Source organism: Pyrgilauda ruficollis, unplaced genomic scaffold (genome assembly GCF_017590135.1).
Source record: "Pyrgilauda ruficollis isolate IOZ18807 unplaced genomic scaffold, ASM1759013v1 scaffold4, whole genome shotgun sequence".
NCBI lineage: Eukaryota > Metazoa > Chordata > Aves > Passeriformes > Passeridae > Pyrgilauda > Pyrgilauda ruficollis.
In genome coordinates this window covers 10,759,663-10,779,091 of record NW_024525489.1, presented here as the reverse complement: position 1 = coordinate 10,779,091, position 19,429 = coordinate 10,759,663, and the positions used below count along the sequence as shown (strand labels likewise).

The 19,429-nt window shown below is 36.3% G+C and overlaps 1 protein-coding gene across 1 annotated transcript in view; it reads right to left on the bottom strand.

Moving 5' to 3' along the window:
• KIF6 (kinesin family member 6) overlaps positions 1 to 19,429 on the bottom strand; it is a 153,513-nt gene that overhangs the window by 32,196 nt on the left and 101,888 nt on the right. Inside the window, exon 15 of the mRNA XM_041477164.1 lies at positions 17,781 to 17,836. Within this exon, the coding sequence (XP_041333098.1) occupies positions 17,781 to 17,836 (56 nt within the window). The remainder of the gene's footprint in view (positions 1 to 17,780; positions 17,837 to 19,429) is intronic.

The following is a 19,429-nucleotide window of genomic DNA, read 5'->3' as shown; positions in this document are numbered from 1 at the left end:
GATAGTTATAGGAAATCTACCAGATGTGTTAGAATAATTTTTAAAATCTGGTGATGAAATTGTATGAGAACACAGTCTATGATAAAAGGTATCTGACAAGAAAAGTCATGGAATAAAAGAAAATTTTCTATTCTAATGCAAAATCCTGCAGCACTAAGAACAAATAAACCATTCAGCCTTTCTCTGACCCAGAGAAATATCTGGGACAAATTCTGAATTTTCTTTTCAAACTGTGTCCTTCTCCAATGGCAAAAACATGTCAGTTGGCTCTATTAGCACAATGTGCAGAGACAAAGTAGTCTGCGTTAGTAAACTGGCTCAACACTATGTCTGATGGAAATGCTTAATTTTGGAATACATGGTTGGCCAAATCCCCATGTAATTTGATAGCTTCTCATTTTCAGAAAACCCTTGGTGGCATCAGGAAGGAAAACATATTATTGCAATACTCAGGGCCTCTCTGATGACATGCATTTTTCCAGGTATGAAATATGGCCCTCATCATCATTAAAAATATATGGATGACAATACCTCAGGTAGCATACTGCAGAGTATAACCTACTGCAGCAAATTTCTGCCTTCTGCAGTGTTTTAAGATTTTACTGCCTCTCCTTTCTCATCTTCCTGCTTGCTTCCCTCCATACCAAAGTTTGCTGTCAAAGGTCACTACCCCACAGCAGAGAATGCAGAAGGAAATGTCTGCTCATGTTCTGGCTGCTCTAGCAGCAGAATTTGGTACATCAGCACAAGCATACTAGCAATTTGAGATGAGACACTATCATCAACTCAACAACAATGTCTGAAATACAAGTAAACACTCTCTTTTGCCAGCTGGGAAAAAAAGATTGGAGAAAGTAACGGCCAGCAAAGAGATGGGCCAGACCATTGGGAGCAAGGAAACTGATGGGATTTAATAGAGCTCTGCAGTCAGAGCTCCCAGGAAGGACAACAGGTTTAGAATTTGAAGCACAAACCTGACTTCCACAAATTCTTAATTGCCAACCATAGCCTAAGCTCAGCACATTACCAAACACACATGGAAATACACAGTTTTTCCAACATAATCTCCTTCCTTGGAATTTAAATGTCCCAGATTCAAATGGATACATTTTACTACGATGTAGGATGCTGCACATTTTGAGATTACTATTTAAAATATCTGACTGGGGCATGTTCCCTTCCTTGCCATACTCAGTTGAGACAATAATGGGTTTTATTGACATGTTTAATACCTTTAAGCATGATCAAATTTACAGACAGAAAGCCTATGACATAGCAGTCTCTGCCACTCATTGCTGCAGGATGACAATGTACTTGACTTCTCAGAAAGAATTTGTTCACTGAAAGGGTGTTCAGGCATTGGGATGGAATGCCCAGGGAGGTGGTGGAGTCACCATCCCTGGAGGCATTCAAGAAAAAACTGAACATGGAACTTAGTGCTATAGTCTAGTTGAAGAGATGGTGATTAGTTAAATGTTGGACTCAATCATCTTGTTATTCATTGAGCTACTCAATATAGTCCTCTAAACTCTTGACCCATTTCTATGCATTTACTTCTAACCTATCTAATCTAATATGGATTAAGTCTCCTCCCCTTTTTCTTCATGTTCTTGTTAATTCTGGCCAGATTACTTTTGTTCCCTCACAAGATGATGACTTACATTTCATGATTGAAGGAAATTCCTGTTTATTGTTTGGCCTGCATTTGCACAGCATGCTTTATCCCACATCCCACATTTTTTTCTAATAGTCTTTCATACATTCTGGCTACTAAAGAACCAAAAAAAAAAAAAAAAAACCAACTTTGATAGGGATAAACAGCAAAACTATAGAGAAACTGACTTTATTTTCCTGCTGACATCATTCTGGACCTCTATCTTCCTCCAAGTACAAACTGTCATAGACTACATAGGCCTTAATTTTTGAAGCATTCCCAAGGGAACTCTTCAACACTTTTTAAAAAAATCCAGATACTCAACACTTGGACACCTAGGATAACCAACATAAAACACTAAGGGCTCTGGACTGCACCTCAGCATCTCCTTGAAATTGGAAATCAGAACCAATGCTTTCTGAATTTAAAAACAAATGCTTGGACCTTGATTTTCATGTCCCAACGTTAGCTGTCACTACCTATTTCTGACCAGACATTTTTAGCCAAACATGGATATATAGCAGCAAGCACACTCCAAAAGACTTCAGCAGAAGCACACATTATGTCTGGATATTCCATGGGGAATAGATAGGCAGCTCAGCCAATAAAGTAGTACTTCTGTATGTGCTGTAGCAATGGCAGTTTGTTGCATTCAGCAAATAAGTGTACAGTTTTTGTGTGTGGGGGGGATTTATTTGGTTTTGTTTTTCCTGGATAGCTCCCTGAATTTAGGTACCTAAATTTCACTTAAGCTATATCTTAGATGCCAGAGTGGTGTTTTAGGTATTGTCCAAGGTGAACAAATATCCTGTTTATCTTCATATGCTAGAAAAGAAACAGAAATGAAGCACATCTGGAAATTATTGTTCTGTTGTTTATCACATCTATTTGTTCATGAATTAAATATTAAGCTGGTCCAAAAAGCATGACTGAAAAGCAATGCCATATGGATAAGGAGCCATAATCTGTGAATTTAGTAGTCTGGATGCTTATATGATGAAATGCCACTTATCTCTTGATTATTTCTTAGAAATTAATGTGAAGAGAAAGAATAAGGAAAATAGAGAAATAGCTTTGTATACAGTTCCTATCATTTTCACATTTTCAAATATGCAAATTTAAGAGGAATAAAAAATAAATAAAGGGTTCTTAAAGCACAAACAAAGTCAAAACCAAAGGATTTTACCCCCAACAAGTTTTCTGGTAATAATACACTGGTCTCAGTTAATATTTTAAGCAGAGAGTGACTGTATCCAAGTTTCAGATGAACATGGTTATTTTCTGTTACAATACTGCCTTTGTAATTTCTATGCAACAATTTGATGTTCAGTCTCATTTTGTGACATTTCTTTTGGCCAGAGCTGTCCAACATGAAATTAAATATTGAGTTCCAGGGCTCACTATATACTTCAGTTTCAGAAACTTAAAATTTGCTCTTACCCAAGGAATTGTCCTGGCATTGAGCACATAGTGCTGTGTAACTTCCGGTCAGATAAGACAGACTGATATTAGGAATCTGGCAGATATGACATAAAATTAAAAATAAAATATATGTTGAAAAATTACTATGCTGAAGCTGACTAGATATGCTACCATGTTTTGAGGCCATGCAGATAAACATTTCAGGGTGATGGAAACAAGTCAGAGTAAGAATGAGTGTATGACACATTTTTTGACGCACATTTACTTGTAATATATCTACCAAACCTTTGAGAAGTGACTCCTTGAGTGTCAGACACATACTAGCAACCCAGTAAAATCTGAAATAGCTTCCTGTGAAGATACAGCATATATTCACTGTTGCGGATAAGCCCAAGACTGCTTCTTGAATTGCTCAGTGATTTAAAATACAACCTGATTATGTATAACAGGTATAATGATGTAATCAGCTCAGAACAGACATCTTCCCTCAGCCTTAAATAAGTGCATTACAAAATCTTCATATTACAGCTATTTGCTGTTGATTGCATTCCTTCTGCAACATTCACAACCAACTGTAGTGACATCACACGATTTATGAACTGGTTTGATTAGAAAAAAAATAGCTATTGTCTTTTAGTATGTGTGGGTCTATATGCCTATGCTACAAGTCTGCATGAATGCTGTCTAGATGTGTAAATGAACCATGAGATACTATGAAAATCAAATTTCTCTTTCTGTGCTCAGGAAGGAATATCACTCTTGGACAGTACTACTCTGAATAAGCAGAGATCTACTTATCTAAAATGTGAAGGTTTGATTTTTCAATGTTAAAATGTCTGGCCATCCGATACTAGAGACTTAAATGACTTGGATGCAGGACTTGAGGGAATACAAAGTTTACTGATGACACTAAATTGGGATGAGCTATTGACTCCTTTGAGGGCAGAGAGGCCCTGCAGAGAGACCTTGACAAAATAGAGGTGGGCAACCACCCACTAGATGAAGTTCAACAAGGGAAGGTGCTGGATTCTGTATCTGGCATGGGGCAAACCTGGTTGTCTGTAAATAGTAGGGAATGAGAGGCTGGAGAGCAGCGCTGGAGAACGGGACCTTGGCTCTTGGTCACTTGGACATGAGTCAGTAGTGCCCTGGCAGCCAAGAGGGCCAAGTGTGCCCTAGGAGCGTTGGACACAGCATCGGGAGAGGTTTAGGTTGGATATCAGGAAAAGGTTCTTCACCCAGAGGGTGGTTAGGCACTGAAACAGGCTCCCCAGAGAAGTAGTCACAGCCTCAAACTTCACAGAATTCAAGAAGCATTTGGACAATGCTCTCAGGTACATGGTGTCACTCTTGGGGTTGTACTGTGCAGGGCCAGGAGTTGGTCTCAATAATCCTGATGGGTCCCTTCCAAGTCAGTACATTCTGTAATTCTATGATCAAGAAAAATGTTTTGTACAAAAGATTGTAGGATTTAACACACATACCTCATAATATAGCATCAGCTATCACCTAGCATTTTTTCTTTAAAAGAGCCAATTTAATAGGTTTACATAAGATCATACTATAGCCTAACAAACAGCCTAATAAAACAGCAAAATGCAATGTAGCAATCTAGCAATGACTATCTATTTTCAGTCAAAAGACAACGTGCAGGCAGAAATATGTTACTGAGTATTTTTCCAAGTTTATACCCATGGTTTGATTAAATCCAATGAGCCTGGTCAACTCATTTTAGTTATTCTAGTGAATAACTTAATAACTTTTTACTAAAGGTAAAAAATGTTTACTTGGTTTCTTCCTGAGCATAACTTTTCCCCCTGAAAATAGTTCTGTTTGTAAAGAACAGAACATCATTTGTAATAATTAGAAAATGAAAATGATTCCTACATATGTACATTCCAACTTAGAGCCAAAGAAAACATTAACATCTTGGGCCTGGAATGACGGTTACACTAATAAGGTTCTTCTGTTTAAAGAATAGCACACCAGGGGAGCATAATAGAGCTGTTCAAATGAGTTCATTCAGTTTGGTATTTTCTGAATAAGTCATTTGACAAATCATGTTTTCTCATTCTGAGGACCCATTCAGAATACGTACTGTAATCCTGGGGCATTTCCTATTGTTTGAAAGTAAAAACAAACATATGCAAGCAACCCTGAAACAACGGACAATATTTAGCATTGCCATTTAACATATGCATCGCCCCCTGAAGCCAAAAGACTTCTGCTTTTTTAAATAGGTTTGCTGAGTGCTGCTGCAAAGACTACTTTATATTACCAAAGATGGTATCCTCTTCTTATAAGGAGAAGCAGAAAAAAGAAAAAGGCCTCAGCAAAGCTACTAGAATTGCCTGGTTCTCTTACCAGTCTCATTTATACCAGATCAGATAAGAAAAGTCCTACACCAGCTAAGGAATGAGGAAGATAGAGCAATGACATGTGTCCTTCTCTCTTTTCTGAAAATGGCCAAAGCATGACGGTACAGCTGCCATAAACGTAGGTGTACCTCTGAAGGGAGAGAGCCTGCACCACTCACAGGCTGGACATATCAGCCTCACAATAAGCCCGATTTTACTGTTCCCTTGGGATTAGGGTTATGCTTAGGGTTAAGGCAGAGAAAACTTGAAAGTCCAGAGATCAGGGACAGTGCACAGGAAAAGGTATGCCAAGGAGACCATGGCAATAAAACATTGCTCCATCCATACCTTAGACCATGAAAATACTCACATGTTGGGTATCTATGCCTAAGAAAATAGTAATTTTTTCTGGCAAAATTAGGAAAAGGCTTAAAATAACCAAAATGCCTTTGAACATATCTTCTTTCCAGAGTATTGGTTAAAATTTGTTCTCTGATTTCAAGATTTAAATTCCTTTACAGAAAGAAAATTCCTCCTTTGCAGAAAATAAATGAAATATTGCAATTTCAAAGAAGAACAATTTGGCAAGCCTTGATCCATTACCTGCAGTTCATGGCATCCTGTGCAATTTCATTGCTTTCCCTTTGGTGAAAATTTTTTTATTCATGGACATGTAATTTATGGATATCTTCTCCTGTCTTGTCATTTGACTCCGTTGCCAGATTCTGGGATTTCAGTAAGGGTAATATTAAGAGGAAAAATTACAAACAGAAGAGGAAAAATTACAAACACTCAGAAAAGGAGATATGATGAAATAAAATGCAATTGATAAAAAAAGAAAATTTGGAAATAGAGAGCCGATAGGGAAATAGACGAGGATGAAATCAAGGGCTGTGAAAAACACCAAAACTTGCCAAAACTAACCTCACTGAAGTTGTAAAATCAGGAGAAAAAATAAAACAGGAAGACAGAAAAGACAGGAGGAGAAGAATTGAATGAAATGACCCGACTACTCTAAAAAAATTTTTAAATTGTTACCAAAGGGAAAACAATAAAAAGACATAGGATTCCATGAAGTGCAAGGATATGGACCAAAACAGAAAAGAAAGCATTACAAACACTTGGGAAAGGAGATATAATAAAATAAAATGCAACTGAAAAAAATTAGAAAATTTGGAAATTTAGTGAAAACAAACAAATGGACCAGGATGAAATGAGTTACAATGAAAAGGACCAAATCTTACCTAAATTAACCTCACTGAAGTTGCAAAATCAGGGAAAAAAAAAAGAAAAAAGATAAGAGAAAAAGTCAATAGAACAGTTGAATGAAATGGCATGGATAATGAAAAAAAAATCTTCACTGAAGCGAAAACAACCAAAAGGCGTGGGATGCCATGAAGCAGAGGGATATGGAGCAAAGCTTACTGAGATGATGCTCATTGATAGGAAGAATTTCCTTTCAGGAAAGGAAATGAAATCTTGAAAACAGAAAAGAAAGCATTACAAACACTTGGGAAAGGAGATATGATAAAATAAAATGCAATTGAAAAAAACCCAGAAAAGCTGGAAATTTAGTGACTTTAAGAAAATGGACTGGGATGAAATGAGTTGCAGTGAAAAGGATCAAATCTTACCTAAATTAACCTCACTGAAGTTGCAAAATCAGGGATAAAAATCAAATAAGATGAGAGAAAAGACAAGAGAACAACTGTAAGAAAGGACCAGCCTAATTTGAAAGGAAAAAAAAAATTAATTTCCTTTCAGGAAAAGAAATGAAATCTTGAAAACAGAAAAGAAAGTGTTACAAACAGTCTGGAAAGGAGATAGAATCAAATAAAATGCAATTGAAAAAAACCAGAAAATTTGGATATTTAGTGACTAAAAGCAGATGGATTGGGATGAAATGAGGCGTTTTGAAAAGGTCAAAGAACTTCCAAAATTTATTGCAAATCCCAAATGCAGGGAACAAACAGACAAAATATAGGTGAGGATATTGATGAAATTACCTGCCTAATTAAAAAAAAAAAAAAAAAAGTTCTCACCTAGGTGAAAACAGTTAGATTGCATGGCATGCCATGAAATTTAGTGAAAAAGTCCAAAACTTGCCCCAATTAATCTTTGCTGAAATCTCAAAATCAGGGGACCATGTCAAATGATATATCTGTGAAGAAATAACTTTCTTTTTCTTAAAGTATTTTTTTCCTGAAATATACAGGTTTGGAAATGAAATCTTGTGCTTTTATGAGGAATTTTTTAACAATGTTTTGCTCATTTCCCTGTACTTCATGGCATCTCAACCTTCTTTATTGCTTTCCCTTAGCTGAAGATTTTTTTTTCCCATTAGGTATTTCATTTTATCTATCTCTTCCATCTTTTCATTTGACTTAGTTTCCTGATTTTGCAGTTTCAGTGTTAATAATTTCAGCAAGTTTTGATACTTTTAACTGCACTTCATTTCATCCCTATCCATTTTCTTCTAGTTCCTCCATTTCAAATTTTTATTTTATTTTATTTTATTTTATAACACAAACAGAAAAGTTCTGAATGTTTGTAACACTTTCTTTTCTGTTTCCAAGATTTCATTTCCTTTCCTGAAAGGAAGAGTTCTTGTGATTTCAACGAGGATAAATTCAGTAGGGTTCGATTTCTTTTCTTTGCCCTTTATGCACCCCATGCCTTTTTATTGTTTTATCTTTGTTTTACCATTTTTTCCCATTTCTTTTAATGAATTTCATCTCTTGTCTCTTTTCTTTTAACTTTTGTCCCTTAGGTTTTATTTGGTATAATTTTGGTAGGTTTTGGAGCATTGTATTTATAAAGGAACACCCCATTTCCCAAAGATTGCTCCCTCAACAGCTTTGTTCTTGGTGCAATTTATGTTCCAGGCAACTGGGTAAGAAGCTGCTTTTGCTGCTGCACTTAGGGTTAGGGTTACACTTACAGTTTGCGTTGAGGAAACCACAGAGCCTCAAAGTCCATGGACACTGCAACTAGAAAAGGCATGCCAACCCCAACATTGCTCTCTTCACACCTTGGCACCACCCACAAGGTGGAAATTCACCTTGGAAAATTCTGATTTTTCTGCTCCGCTTAGGGTTAGGCTTGAAAAATCACAAAACCCAGCAAAACCCAGAGCTCAAGGGACACTGCAGCTGCAATAGCCATGCCAAGGGGAGCATGGCACTGCCCCAGTTTTGCTCCCTCACGTCTCCCTTTTTGGCACCTCCCTTGTGTCTTGATCCTCAGCCTTGGAAAATGCCGATTTTTCCTGCTTACAGTTAGGACCTATAACATGTACAATGCCTACTGTAAGTATAAAAAAGACAGATTTTCTCTGCTGTTTTCAGAAAGGGGTAGTAACACTTCACAGGCTTTTATAATAGACTTTATAGTTTTGTCTTGTTCTTGTCATTGTTTGCATATCTTACTATCAGCTTTCTGGGGACTCAAATCAGCTAAAAGTATTATGTTATAAATTACCTAGTCATTATTAGACTAGTCATTACTAGAATTACACTCAGCAACCATAACTGCACTACTTCAAGACAAATTTAAGCCTTGCTCACTTGGCAGAGACTTTTGAAATTCTAAAAAAAAATTCACATTAATCAAAATATGATCTGTTGCTTACAAACAAGGTAGTTAATTGATTACTCTCACTATGAACACAGTGAAAAGTCAAACAAAAATAATTAAATGAACCTTTCACTGAAGTTCTAGCAAGAAAGAAAAATACATTCCCATCTCTCTGCTTTATATTACGATCCAAATGGATGTTCAAAGGACAATAAACTAGGTTGTGGAAATGTCCATCACAGCACTGAGTCTGCTACAAGAGGATAGTAACCAGTTACTGTATGATAGATACTTGCCAGGCCTGTGTGAAAGTCATGACACCTATTCTGCCTTACAGCACCTTGAGAGAGATCTTCTAGGAGACACTCTGAAAGACCACACCATTTTAGATTGTGCTTTACAGATCCATGGTTAACTAGGCCACAGAAATCATGCCTGAAATGGTAGAAAAAGAACCTGAACAGAATCAGAATGAAAGTGAGCTATATTTCATCATGGAAAGAAGGAAATATGTTAAAACTGAAGGATTTGTAATCCAACAGAAAAAATAAGATGCAGCATCCTACAAAGCAAAGTAAATTACATTTCTAACAAATAAGAAATTGCAGATGGTGACAAAGCAGTTAAGAAATAATATCTTTAGAAACTCAGCTGTTTTTCTGTCTTTTCAATTCCTTGCTTCCAAAAATCAAAATGTAACATAAAAAAAAAAAAAAGACCTCAAAACTGCTGTCATAATGGCACGAAACTTAGATATTTATCCAAAACAAACACGCATAGGAACTTTGTTTTTTTCAGCATCAAGTTGCCAAACAATCGGACCAAGAAATTAAGGAGAAAGATTCTAAAGACTGTGTCAGCCATGCTGAATGGCTTCAGCTTTAACAGCTACTGCTATTTTTGGTAGACACATAAACATGCCTCGTTTATTACAAAACTGCTTTGAAACTGACCTGCAGATCAGAAACAGACTGGGACTTCTAGGCACTGGGCCACATTGAATAACATCCCAGCTGGGAAATTACATCTGGGGGACTGTTTGTCCCCATGGCCTGTTTTTTCTTCTGTTTTTCTCACAGATGGCTGCAGGTTTCACAGACCTAATGTGCTTTGTTATGTTAGGTGTAAGCGACATCATTCAGGAATAAGCAATAGAGTTACACACCAGAGAAGCATACTTACACACCTGAGATGAAGTATGGAAGAAATAATATTTGTGTAATATTTTCTGATACAACTTGTCAGTCCTGATACCAAGACTGTCTCTGTTAAGTGACAGAGGACATGTGTAATGTACAGACAGCATTCCAGGAGAAAAGAAATCAGCGGAAACTATGTGTATTGAAGTTTAATTTTCCATATATCCTGGTGCAGGACAGAAGTGGAGAAGCAGCAGGCAGGCAGGCTTTTTTGCTCAGAGAGCTTCCAGTCTATGTTGATGTATTTTTGTCAAATCTCCTACTTCTCATAATTAAATACTGTTTCAGCTTCTTCTAGATCACTGATCTGGCTGTTCATCTGGAATTTCTCAGGTACTGAGCAATCCAGCTAGGGATGTTGGACACATAAATCATGATACATGCAGCCTGACACTGAACTGGCTTAGAAGAAGGCACACAGTACACCTGATAGAGAATGTGCTGAATGCGTTGCACAGCACGTGCTGCACCAAGTTCCCATTTGCACTGGGTACTGTGGGATAGGGCTCAGAGCAACCTGTTCAACTGGAAGGTGACCCCAGCCGTGGCACGAGGGTTGGAACTGATGACCTCTAAGTATCTTCCGATCCAAACCATTCAATGGTTCTATGAATCTATTAGTTAATGCTTGTTGCCCTTGATCAACTAAAACAACAGCAAAGATAAATGTGGAAATCTTTTGAGAATCTTCTTTTCAATCCATACACAAATAGAACTCAAATTGACCTCAGCTAGAGTTTTTCTTTAGTGAGGATTTCCAGATCTCAAGTTCCATGGATTTAAAAGGTCTCTGCTGAGACTACAAGCTACCTGAAGAATGAAATGCTGTGGAATGACATCGTTGACTTATCTGCTCATTAAATCTGCATACAGAATTAATTTATTTATGAGTTGTTTGCATCTCATTTGAACCATAGTTTTTGTGGAATGTAACCTTTCTTGAAGTTTCTCAATCCCCTTTTAAACCAAATCTTGCCATTTTTCTTCTACACTAGTAATTTCCAGTAAAATTTGCTGAGCACATATAAGTTTTTGCAACTACTTGATAGTTTTTGGAATTACACTAGAACAGTGAATTAAATCAGCAACTAGGAAGTCACAATGTTTATTTCCATAAAAGAATAAGTATCTCAGAATATTACACTAAAGAATGGAATGCATTTCAAAGCACAGTAATAAAATCTCTCTTATTGTGGCCTCACTTCATTCATGGCTGAAACAATGTCCAGCAAGTTAATGTCTGTAACTCAGAACGTTTATATTACTGTAAAGAAATAGATAACACTACCAATACTATTAAGCTTTAAGAGAGCAGTGCATAGATTTTGATGGGTTTTCTCTTCATCTAGCAAATCCTCTCAGCTTTTTCATTTCTTCTAGATTCCATGTAAAGCACAAGACTTTTCTTTAACAGAGAAATTCCATCCTTCCAAAGTACAGATACTTCTTCAGCAAAAGTTTTAAAATTGCTATTTGCTCGAGCATGACTTCACTCCATTTTTTCAGCTCATATAATCATGGCTTAAAATATGTGCAGCATTCCTACTATCAGCCTTGGTATTCTAGTTCTTAACTAGCTGATCCTTCTTTTTCCAAGTGGCTTATTGCCCATATATGAAGATACAACAATGTAGATGTACACCACATAGTGCTCTCAGACCATCTCTGCCTAAAAAACCTTAACTGCATCTGTCTTATTTTTCTCTCTGTGCAAAAATGCTGCTATCAGTCTCCTTCATAAAGTTGTGCAGGTGTAAAGAAAACCCTTGCATGAAATATTTTTACTTTGGAGTTTAATGTAGGTCTGCTTGGCTCATCAAGATGGGGAAGAAGATGACAGTAACACGACTGATTTTTATGTATACATACATACATAGAATATTGAACAAACAAAAAAGCTAAATAAAATTTCTGGGTTTATATTAGGTTTGGAGTAGGTTTAACATCTACTGTACATTCACAGAAATAACAGTGTGGCATCCAAGTTAGTGAATCAGAATCCATATTATCTCTGAGCACTGACATGTCTTGTCCTCTCTCTCCTCCATCCTCACCATGTCAGCATAGCATGCCATTAACTGTGATATATATCTGAACAGTATTTGACTAATTTGCAAGCAAATTAAATGAGGACTCTTCAATAACCTTGTTTTGAAGTACTAGAACCTGCTGTCACTAAAGATTATAATTTGCTTTGGTATTCTATGATCTTGTGTGCAAAATCAAAGCCTGAAATGAGGCAGAGCAGTGCAACAGCTCAGCATTCCTGTGGGTATAGATGCACCATCAACATCATGTGCACATAATCCACCCACCTACCCTTTTTCATTCCGAGAGTGCCTGTTTCCTCACACAGTTATTACTCCCACATGAGTTTGCCCTTCCTCTTCCAGCTTCAGTCATAATGTTAGCTGATTTCTGGACAGACTAAAAACAACAGCTGCTTCCCTCTGGGCATAAAATACCATTTAGTATGTTTATTTCCCTTTAGGAAAAAACTAAATCTAATAGTGGTAAAAATAACCCAAAACAGTCAGACATTTATAGGAGTGAAATGGAAATCTTTACTACTCTTAAAGGCTTCTAATACACAGCACATTCTTGCACATAGGAAACTTTCTTTGGTGGTGAAATTCTGAATGAATGTATCAGTTTAATTTACACTGAAATAGAAGTTGTAGTTCCCAGCTCACACTTTGATTAATGTAGTAGCAGATGGGTCTTTTTTCTTATTTAATGCTTTACATTTTGTTCAGATGTAGAGTAGTCCTTACTGTCAGAGTACTTTGACACAGAATATTTGCAGTAATAGTATAAAACCACCTTGTTGATAGCAGCATCCTGGAAAAAAAAACAACAAAACCCTCCTGCTAGCCCTGATAAGGGGAGAAGGTTTTATTTCAGCAGTTTTGTCTTTACTTCTCACCATGCAGCTCTATTTTAATTGACAATAAATTAATTTTCTCTGACTTCAATCTGTTTCACTTGGTAGTTGTTAAGCCATGTCCTCATCTTTATCTCAACCCACATGTTTTTCTTTCTACTTCTCCCCCCCATTCTTTTGAGGAGGGGATGTGAGGAAGCTGCTGGATAGTCAGCCTAGGTTGACTCACAACACTGTGCTAGGCACAATCACTCAAATTTTTGCAATGAGAAATTTTCTTCACTATTCTGAAATAAAATCTTAGGCTTCAGCATCAAATTTCCTTCACTGTCTTCTTCAGTAATACCAAAAGGGTATTGTTCTTGTTAGGGACCCTAACTCTGAAAATAACACAATACAAAAACACATGCAGTCACACAGCACTTTTTTCCCAAGAAAAGAAACCTTTTTATTTATTTTTCTAGCTAGCAAAGTATACACTTTGAAAGTTCTTAATGTTGGAGTAGAAAGGCAAAAATGTACTTTGTGTCAGTACAAGCTGGCCCACTTTCCAGTTCTCCTACGCTGGTTACAGAGTTCTCATTATTTCCTGACCTCTCAGTTATTTTTTTCCAGTTTCACTCATGTTGGTTTTTTGTATTTGTCTTTTAAAACCCAGTCATTGGGTACATTCTCCAGCCATATGTAAACAATTCTGAACCGTTCACTCAAACAAATCCAGGCATGTCTACATGTTCAAAATCTATACCATTTCTCTGCTTTTTTAATGGAATATTTATGCAATAACTTGCAAAAAGAATTGCCTCTCAGTGCTTGCACCAAACCCCTTGGCTCCTTTATTTGTGCCTATACAGAGTTTAGTGTCATAATGCAGCAAACAGTGTCACTAAAATGACCCTGACTTAGGAACACTTCCCTCTTTCTATTTTTCCCCACAAGTATCAGAAAAAGATAATTTTCATCCTCAATAAAATTCATCCTCTTACTTCTAGAAAGTCATTGTGAAAAGTAAGCATAATGACAAATCTAAGATGTATTATTTTTCATAAAAAAATTTTTAAAAATCCCTGTACTGCTATTAGACATAAAAGGAGACATAATCCAGGACTAAGTGGTATAGTAGCAAAGAGCCATGCTGGTCACGATGTCTCATTTCTGATATTATAGTTATTCCACACTTGAAATCCACCTTACATCTAGACATCATTTTCCTTAATCTTTTTGTGCAAGCAATAACATCTACAAAAGCCTACCAAGAAAATCCTACCACAAATTTCTTTTTACAGCCCTAATTTCCTGATGTTTTTTAAATGCTAGTGTAATTGAGAAGGGGTTGGAGTATTGTGTGTACTTTTCACTGCAAAACACTAACATTTCCAAAGTCAGAATGAAAGGATATTTATGATATAAAAGTTACAGGCAGATGCTGCTGTCACTATCTCAAAATATAATCGGACTGCATGAAATGGATTATTATGACCTCTGTGGTGCATAGCTTTATACTATTAAGAGTAACTTAGAAATAATGGAAACTGATATTGATGAGATCTATTCTTGATTGTGCACAACAAGGCAGCTAGGAATGCTTAAGGAAACCAAAACTACAATAAAAGTAAATTAAAGATCTAGTTGCAGGCCACAGATGACTCTTATTTCTCATACCACATTTTAAGTAAAAATTTGGCAGCTTAGTAAACTTACTTAGCATCTTTAATGATCCTTTGAGTATGACTTCTATGATGAAACAGACTTAATTGAAAAAAAATGTTTTAGGCTGTTAAACTGTATAAGGTAGTGCAATTGAATTGACTAAGCTGAACTGGATACAAAATTTGAATACTTCTTAGGAGGTGCTTACAGGTAGATACATTAACAAATATGTTCTAAACAAAGCTGGATAGGATGGAAGGACAGATGAATAAAATCTAATATTTGTATTAGCCAGAGTACTAATTTTCACATGCTGCAGAGTGTTATACAGAAAGAATTGAAGAATTTACGGTATGATCACTTTTAAGCCTCAGACCTCAGTGCATAAAAACCATCCACAAATAGGTTACATCTGCATAATCTGCACCTATCAGGATACAGATACCTATAAATGGATACAACATGAATAGAATTTCTTGCTTATACTATAGAACTAGAGTAAAAACTGAATGAAAATACTATTTTCCCATTTTGCTACCAAAATAAAAAGAGAATAAGGAATTTTTTTTTTTTTTTAATTTGAAAACACTTCACTTGTAGCTTATATACCAAAACAAGACCAAAATGTGATTTGTGCAATTTTTCTTAGGAGACATTTCTAGCTTGACTCTTAAAGGACATTTTCAGCATTCATGTGGTCTACAACTTATTACAATTTCCTACAGGAGGCATGTAGGCATTGTCAAGATCAGTGCAGCACGACTGATTTGTTACATGGCTGCTTACTTTGTTCAAGGCATCAGTTTGGTTTTTTAGTTTACATATACTGTTGTTGTATCACTCATGTTTCCCAGATATACTTTACTGTTTCAATGTTAACACTGAAGAACTTAACCAAAAGCAAGTTTTAAACAGATGTTTTTAATTGCAGCTAAATCCATACTCTACTGCACTATAGCTATCAGAAGTTTTGCCCAACTTACTGAGGAAAAACACACAGCAATTCAGTCCAAACCAAGGGTTTCTTCTAGATTTTGTAGCAATTCATGGAAACAGAGTCTTGAGAGATGACGTCTACATTGTACTGTTACATTATTTCTGAGAGATTAAAATCTTAACAGACTGAGAAATCACACAAGTCTTGTCCTAGCATGACACTGCAAGTGATACCTTCAGGACTGGCCTGTGTCCCACTGCATCTTTTACTGTCTCCCATGCCCTCCAAATATTTGTTCTCCCTCAGGTAAAAGATGCATTTAGGGTGGCTGCTAGGCTCCTGTCTTCCAGCAGCACAGTTGCAACCCCAGATACTGAGAAAGATGTGCTTGTGTGTAGCTGCTTATTGCTGGTGTTCACTGTTCCTGCTCTAAAATTAATTTCAGCTTCCATAAGAGAAAGAAGCTTGGCAGTCAGGGCTGACTTTTGGCTACACCTTGTTTAGGCTAAGGAATTTCTTGGGTATAACATAGATGAGTAAATCTAAGAGAGAGAAGGAATGCAGGACAACGTGGACTTCAAGATGGTAGCAGAGGAAAAAGAGTCCTCCACAGTATGTTTAACTTGCTTTTCCAGGTTTGCCACAGTAAAAAGTCTACTTGGCACGAGTTAAGTGAGTTTATATGAACACTGCAGAAACCCATAGTCGCGAGGTAAATACTGAAATTCTTCTTGCATGGGTCAACCTATGAATATCCATGCAGAAGTTCTGTACTGACATTTATGTTCTGGCCAGCCTGACAGAGGCAAATTAACTTACTGAAAGAAGACAGGTGAATTCTAGTGTCATGTCTTACAGAAATAACCAAGTGTTCAGAAAAATCCTGCAGGAGGGCTCAGCACCTGATGTTTCTGCTTCTGGATCTATTCCAAACATCAGTTGTGCTGTGGTTTGAAAACATTTTGCCAACGTGGCTGAGGCTTTCCGCATACCTGACATAATTTAAATATACTGTATAATATCTCTGAGGGACTTGTGGTGAACCCAAAGGTGACTGGGAGGGGAATCTGGCAATAATTATCATTTATGACCACAGAGAATATAATCATGGCTATGGTGTAAGTACAGAGCACTTGGCAGCTGTGTTGTGAGATATTTGTCCTTTCCCAAAAGTCAACTGCTATTCTAAAACATAAAGTGATGAGAATGACTTCATTGTCCATGTCTATTTTGGTGCCATCCAAAGAAGGAGGAGATAGAAAATAAGAGCAAGATCTACACCACTTGCCCTGGATGCCAGATTACCTTTCAGTCTGGTCCCTCACAGTCTACATCTGAAAGGTTAAAGAGACATGGCTCACCTGAATGTGTGCAAAATGGAGACCATGGACCAGATCTCCAAGAACTTCAGGGACAGAAAAAAAACTGTTTAACATCTGACAAATCCTGGACAGCCTGCAGGACTGGAGTCAATTGGAGTGATTTGGAATCAACAAAATTCCAAAATCATCTAGGAACATATCAAAGGCTGCTAAGAGGATCAAATCAGACCTGCCTTGGGGCTGAATATATCTATGGGTGATTTTTGACATTGAACAATCTGAAATTGTACACCAGTCATATACTGTTGGGGCCTTAGATGAAAAAAAGATGAAATTCCCCATCAAACTGAAGCACTCTTCAAAATAGCTCTAATTAATTATACAAAGTGCAGAGCAGTCATCTTTTATTGGAAGTCATACAAATTTATGGATAAATACAATCCTTAATCCATAGATATGATTTTTCAAATTAAGGTTTTGGATCCTTTTATTCCAAAATAAAATTAAAAATCCCATGTTAATACCTTAACTTCTCTTTTTTGATAAATTTCAGACATCCTGTCAAATAAAGAAGGAAGCTGGTTTTTGCATTATGGTATTTGAAATAATCAAAACTTGCACATAAAATTATTACTGCTATCATCAGCTTACAGTTTACCTCATTGGAAGTCTCAGCAATGAATTGACATTTTTCTTTTAGAAATTTGAATCTCCTCCCATACATTTGAATTCTGTGATTTCATCAGCTAAAGGTAAAATGAAGTTAAAAACGTACTCACTTATTTTATTTCTCACTTCATTTAATTTCTCTCCAAGGCATTTAGCTTCATCAAACCTGTCAATGCAAGCATAATGATACAGAATTATTCTAAATAACAAATAGTTCCAGAAGCTTATCATAATAAAATACAAAATTACTCAGTATTAGTTTTTCATTTGTAAGTAGAACTAATTAAAAACAATTTTCCATTAGGAGAGATTGTCTGGTCTAAGAGAAACTACCTAGAAGAGTCTTGATCTAGACAAAGAAACTGAAGAAATCCACAAATTGTACTTTTCTCTAACTCAAAAAATATCAAAACAGAACAAATATGGCTTCTCCCTACAAAAGTGGAATGTGAAAAATTTCCCCTTCTCAATTAGTTCATTTCTTCATAAGACTGGAACAAGTTAGTATTTCAAGTTACTGCTTGGGGTTAACTTAGAGCCCCAAGCAGGCATTAAGGATTACATAAATATCAAAGGAAAGAAGGTCTGAAGTATCTCTCTCCTTCTTTCCCTCAGGTCCCATACTAAGTTAATCAATTACTTATTAATTCCTGAAACAAATCTCATGTTGGCTGTTGACTTTGATTCATGCTCACAGGGTGATTTATCTGCAAAAGTTGAAGCCAGATATTTATCCAGCCTTTATTCATAAGTTACTGCCAATAGTTGAATAGGTTGTGCATCTGTTGTTCAAACACCGTAGTTTATAAACCAGCACAATAACATAAACTGAAACTTGGCATGAATTTATGACATTTCAACAGATTCCATCTGTGACTATCAATCCTAACCAAACAAAATAAATCAGGTAAATACACAAGACTTGATTCTAATATTGAATGGGACAAAGCTATTTTCAATACTTCTTTAATAAAAAAAGGGTGACATTGTCTAGCATTAAGATGTTATGCATAGTGATGACTAAACAATTATATTGTTAGCTGAAAAATCTTCATGTATATCTTACATGGAAACCACTCAAGAGAAAAGGCTGAAATTGCCAAATCATGGCTTCTATTACCTACAAGATAAACACTCCATGATGAAACCCCATAGCGAATTTAGCCACTAATTTCAGTGGAAAAAGTGTTTTTGGCAAAGATTTCACTCTTTGAATGCAAATGTCAGTAATGAAAATACAAACATATTGGAAAACAAATCTCTAACTCATTATGTAAACTAAGACAAACTCAGAGGCTGTCTAATGAGAGAGACATTCAGTGAATTAAATGAGTATTCACTTGTTTTTAATTATTAGAAATTACAACAACAAGTGACCCAAGATAAACTCATCCTTTCCATGAAACTTGCCCATAGGTACTGAAAAAAAAAGTTAACTGTTAACCAGCTAAAAAACAGAAAGCAAGGAAAGAAGAAAATGGAAACAAAAAAAAAAAATGGAGAACAACAAAAAGGAAACAAGATTTACATCACATCTGTAAGCTCAGTAGAATTTTACTACTGCAAATATTGTCTAAGATGGGATTTAGAAGCTTTGCGTAGCATGCATTACATTGGAGCGGCACAACTGTAAAGATTGCCTGGTAGCATATTTCACCAGAAAATGGGATGCATTTTTCTCCTCTTCAGAGAAACAATCCTAAGAGAACATGATCACATTAAGAAATAGGATATTTTTAAGGATATTATTAAGTTCTCT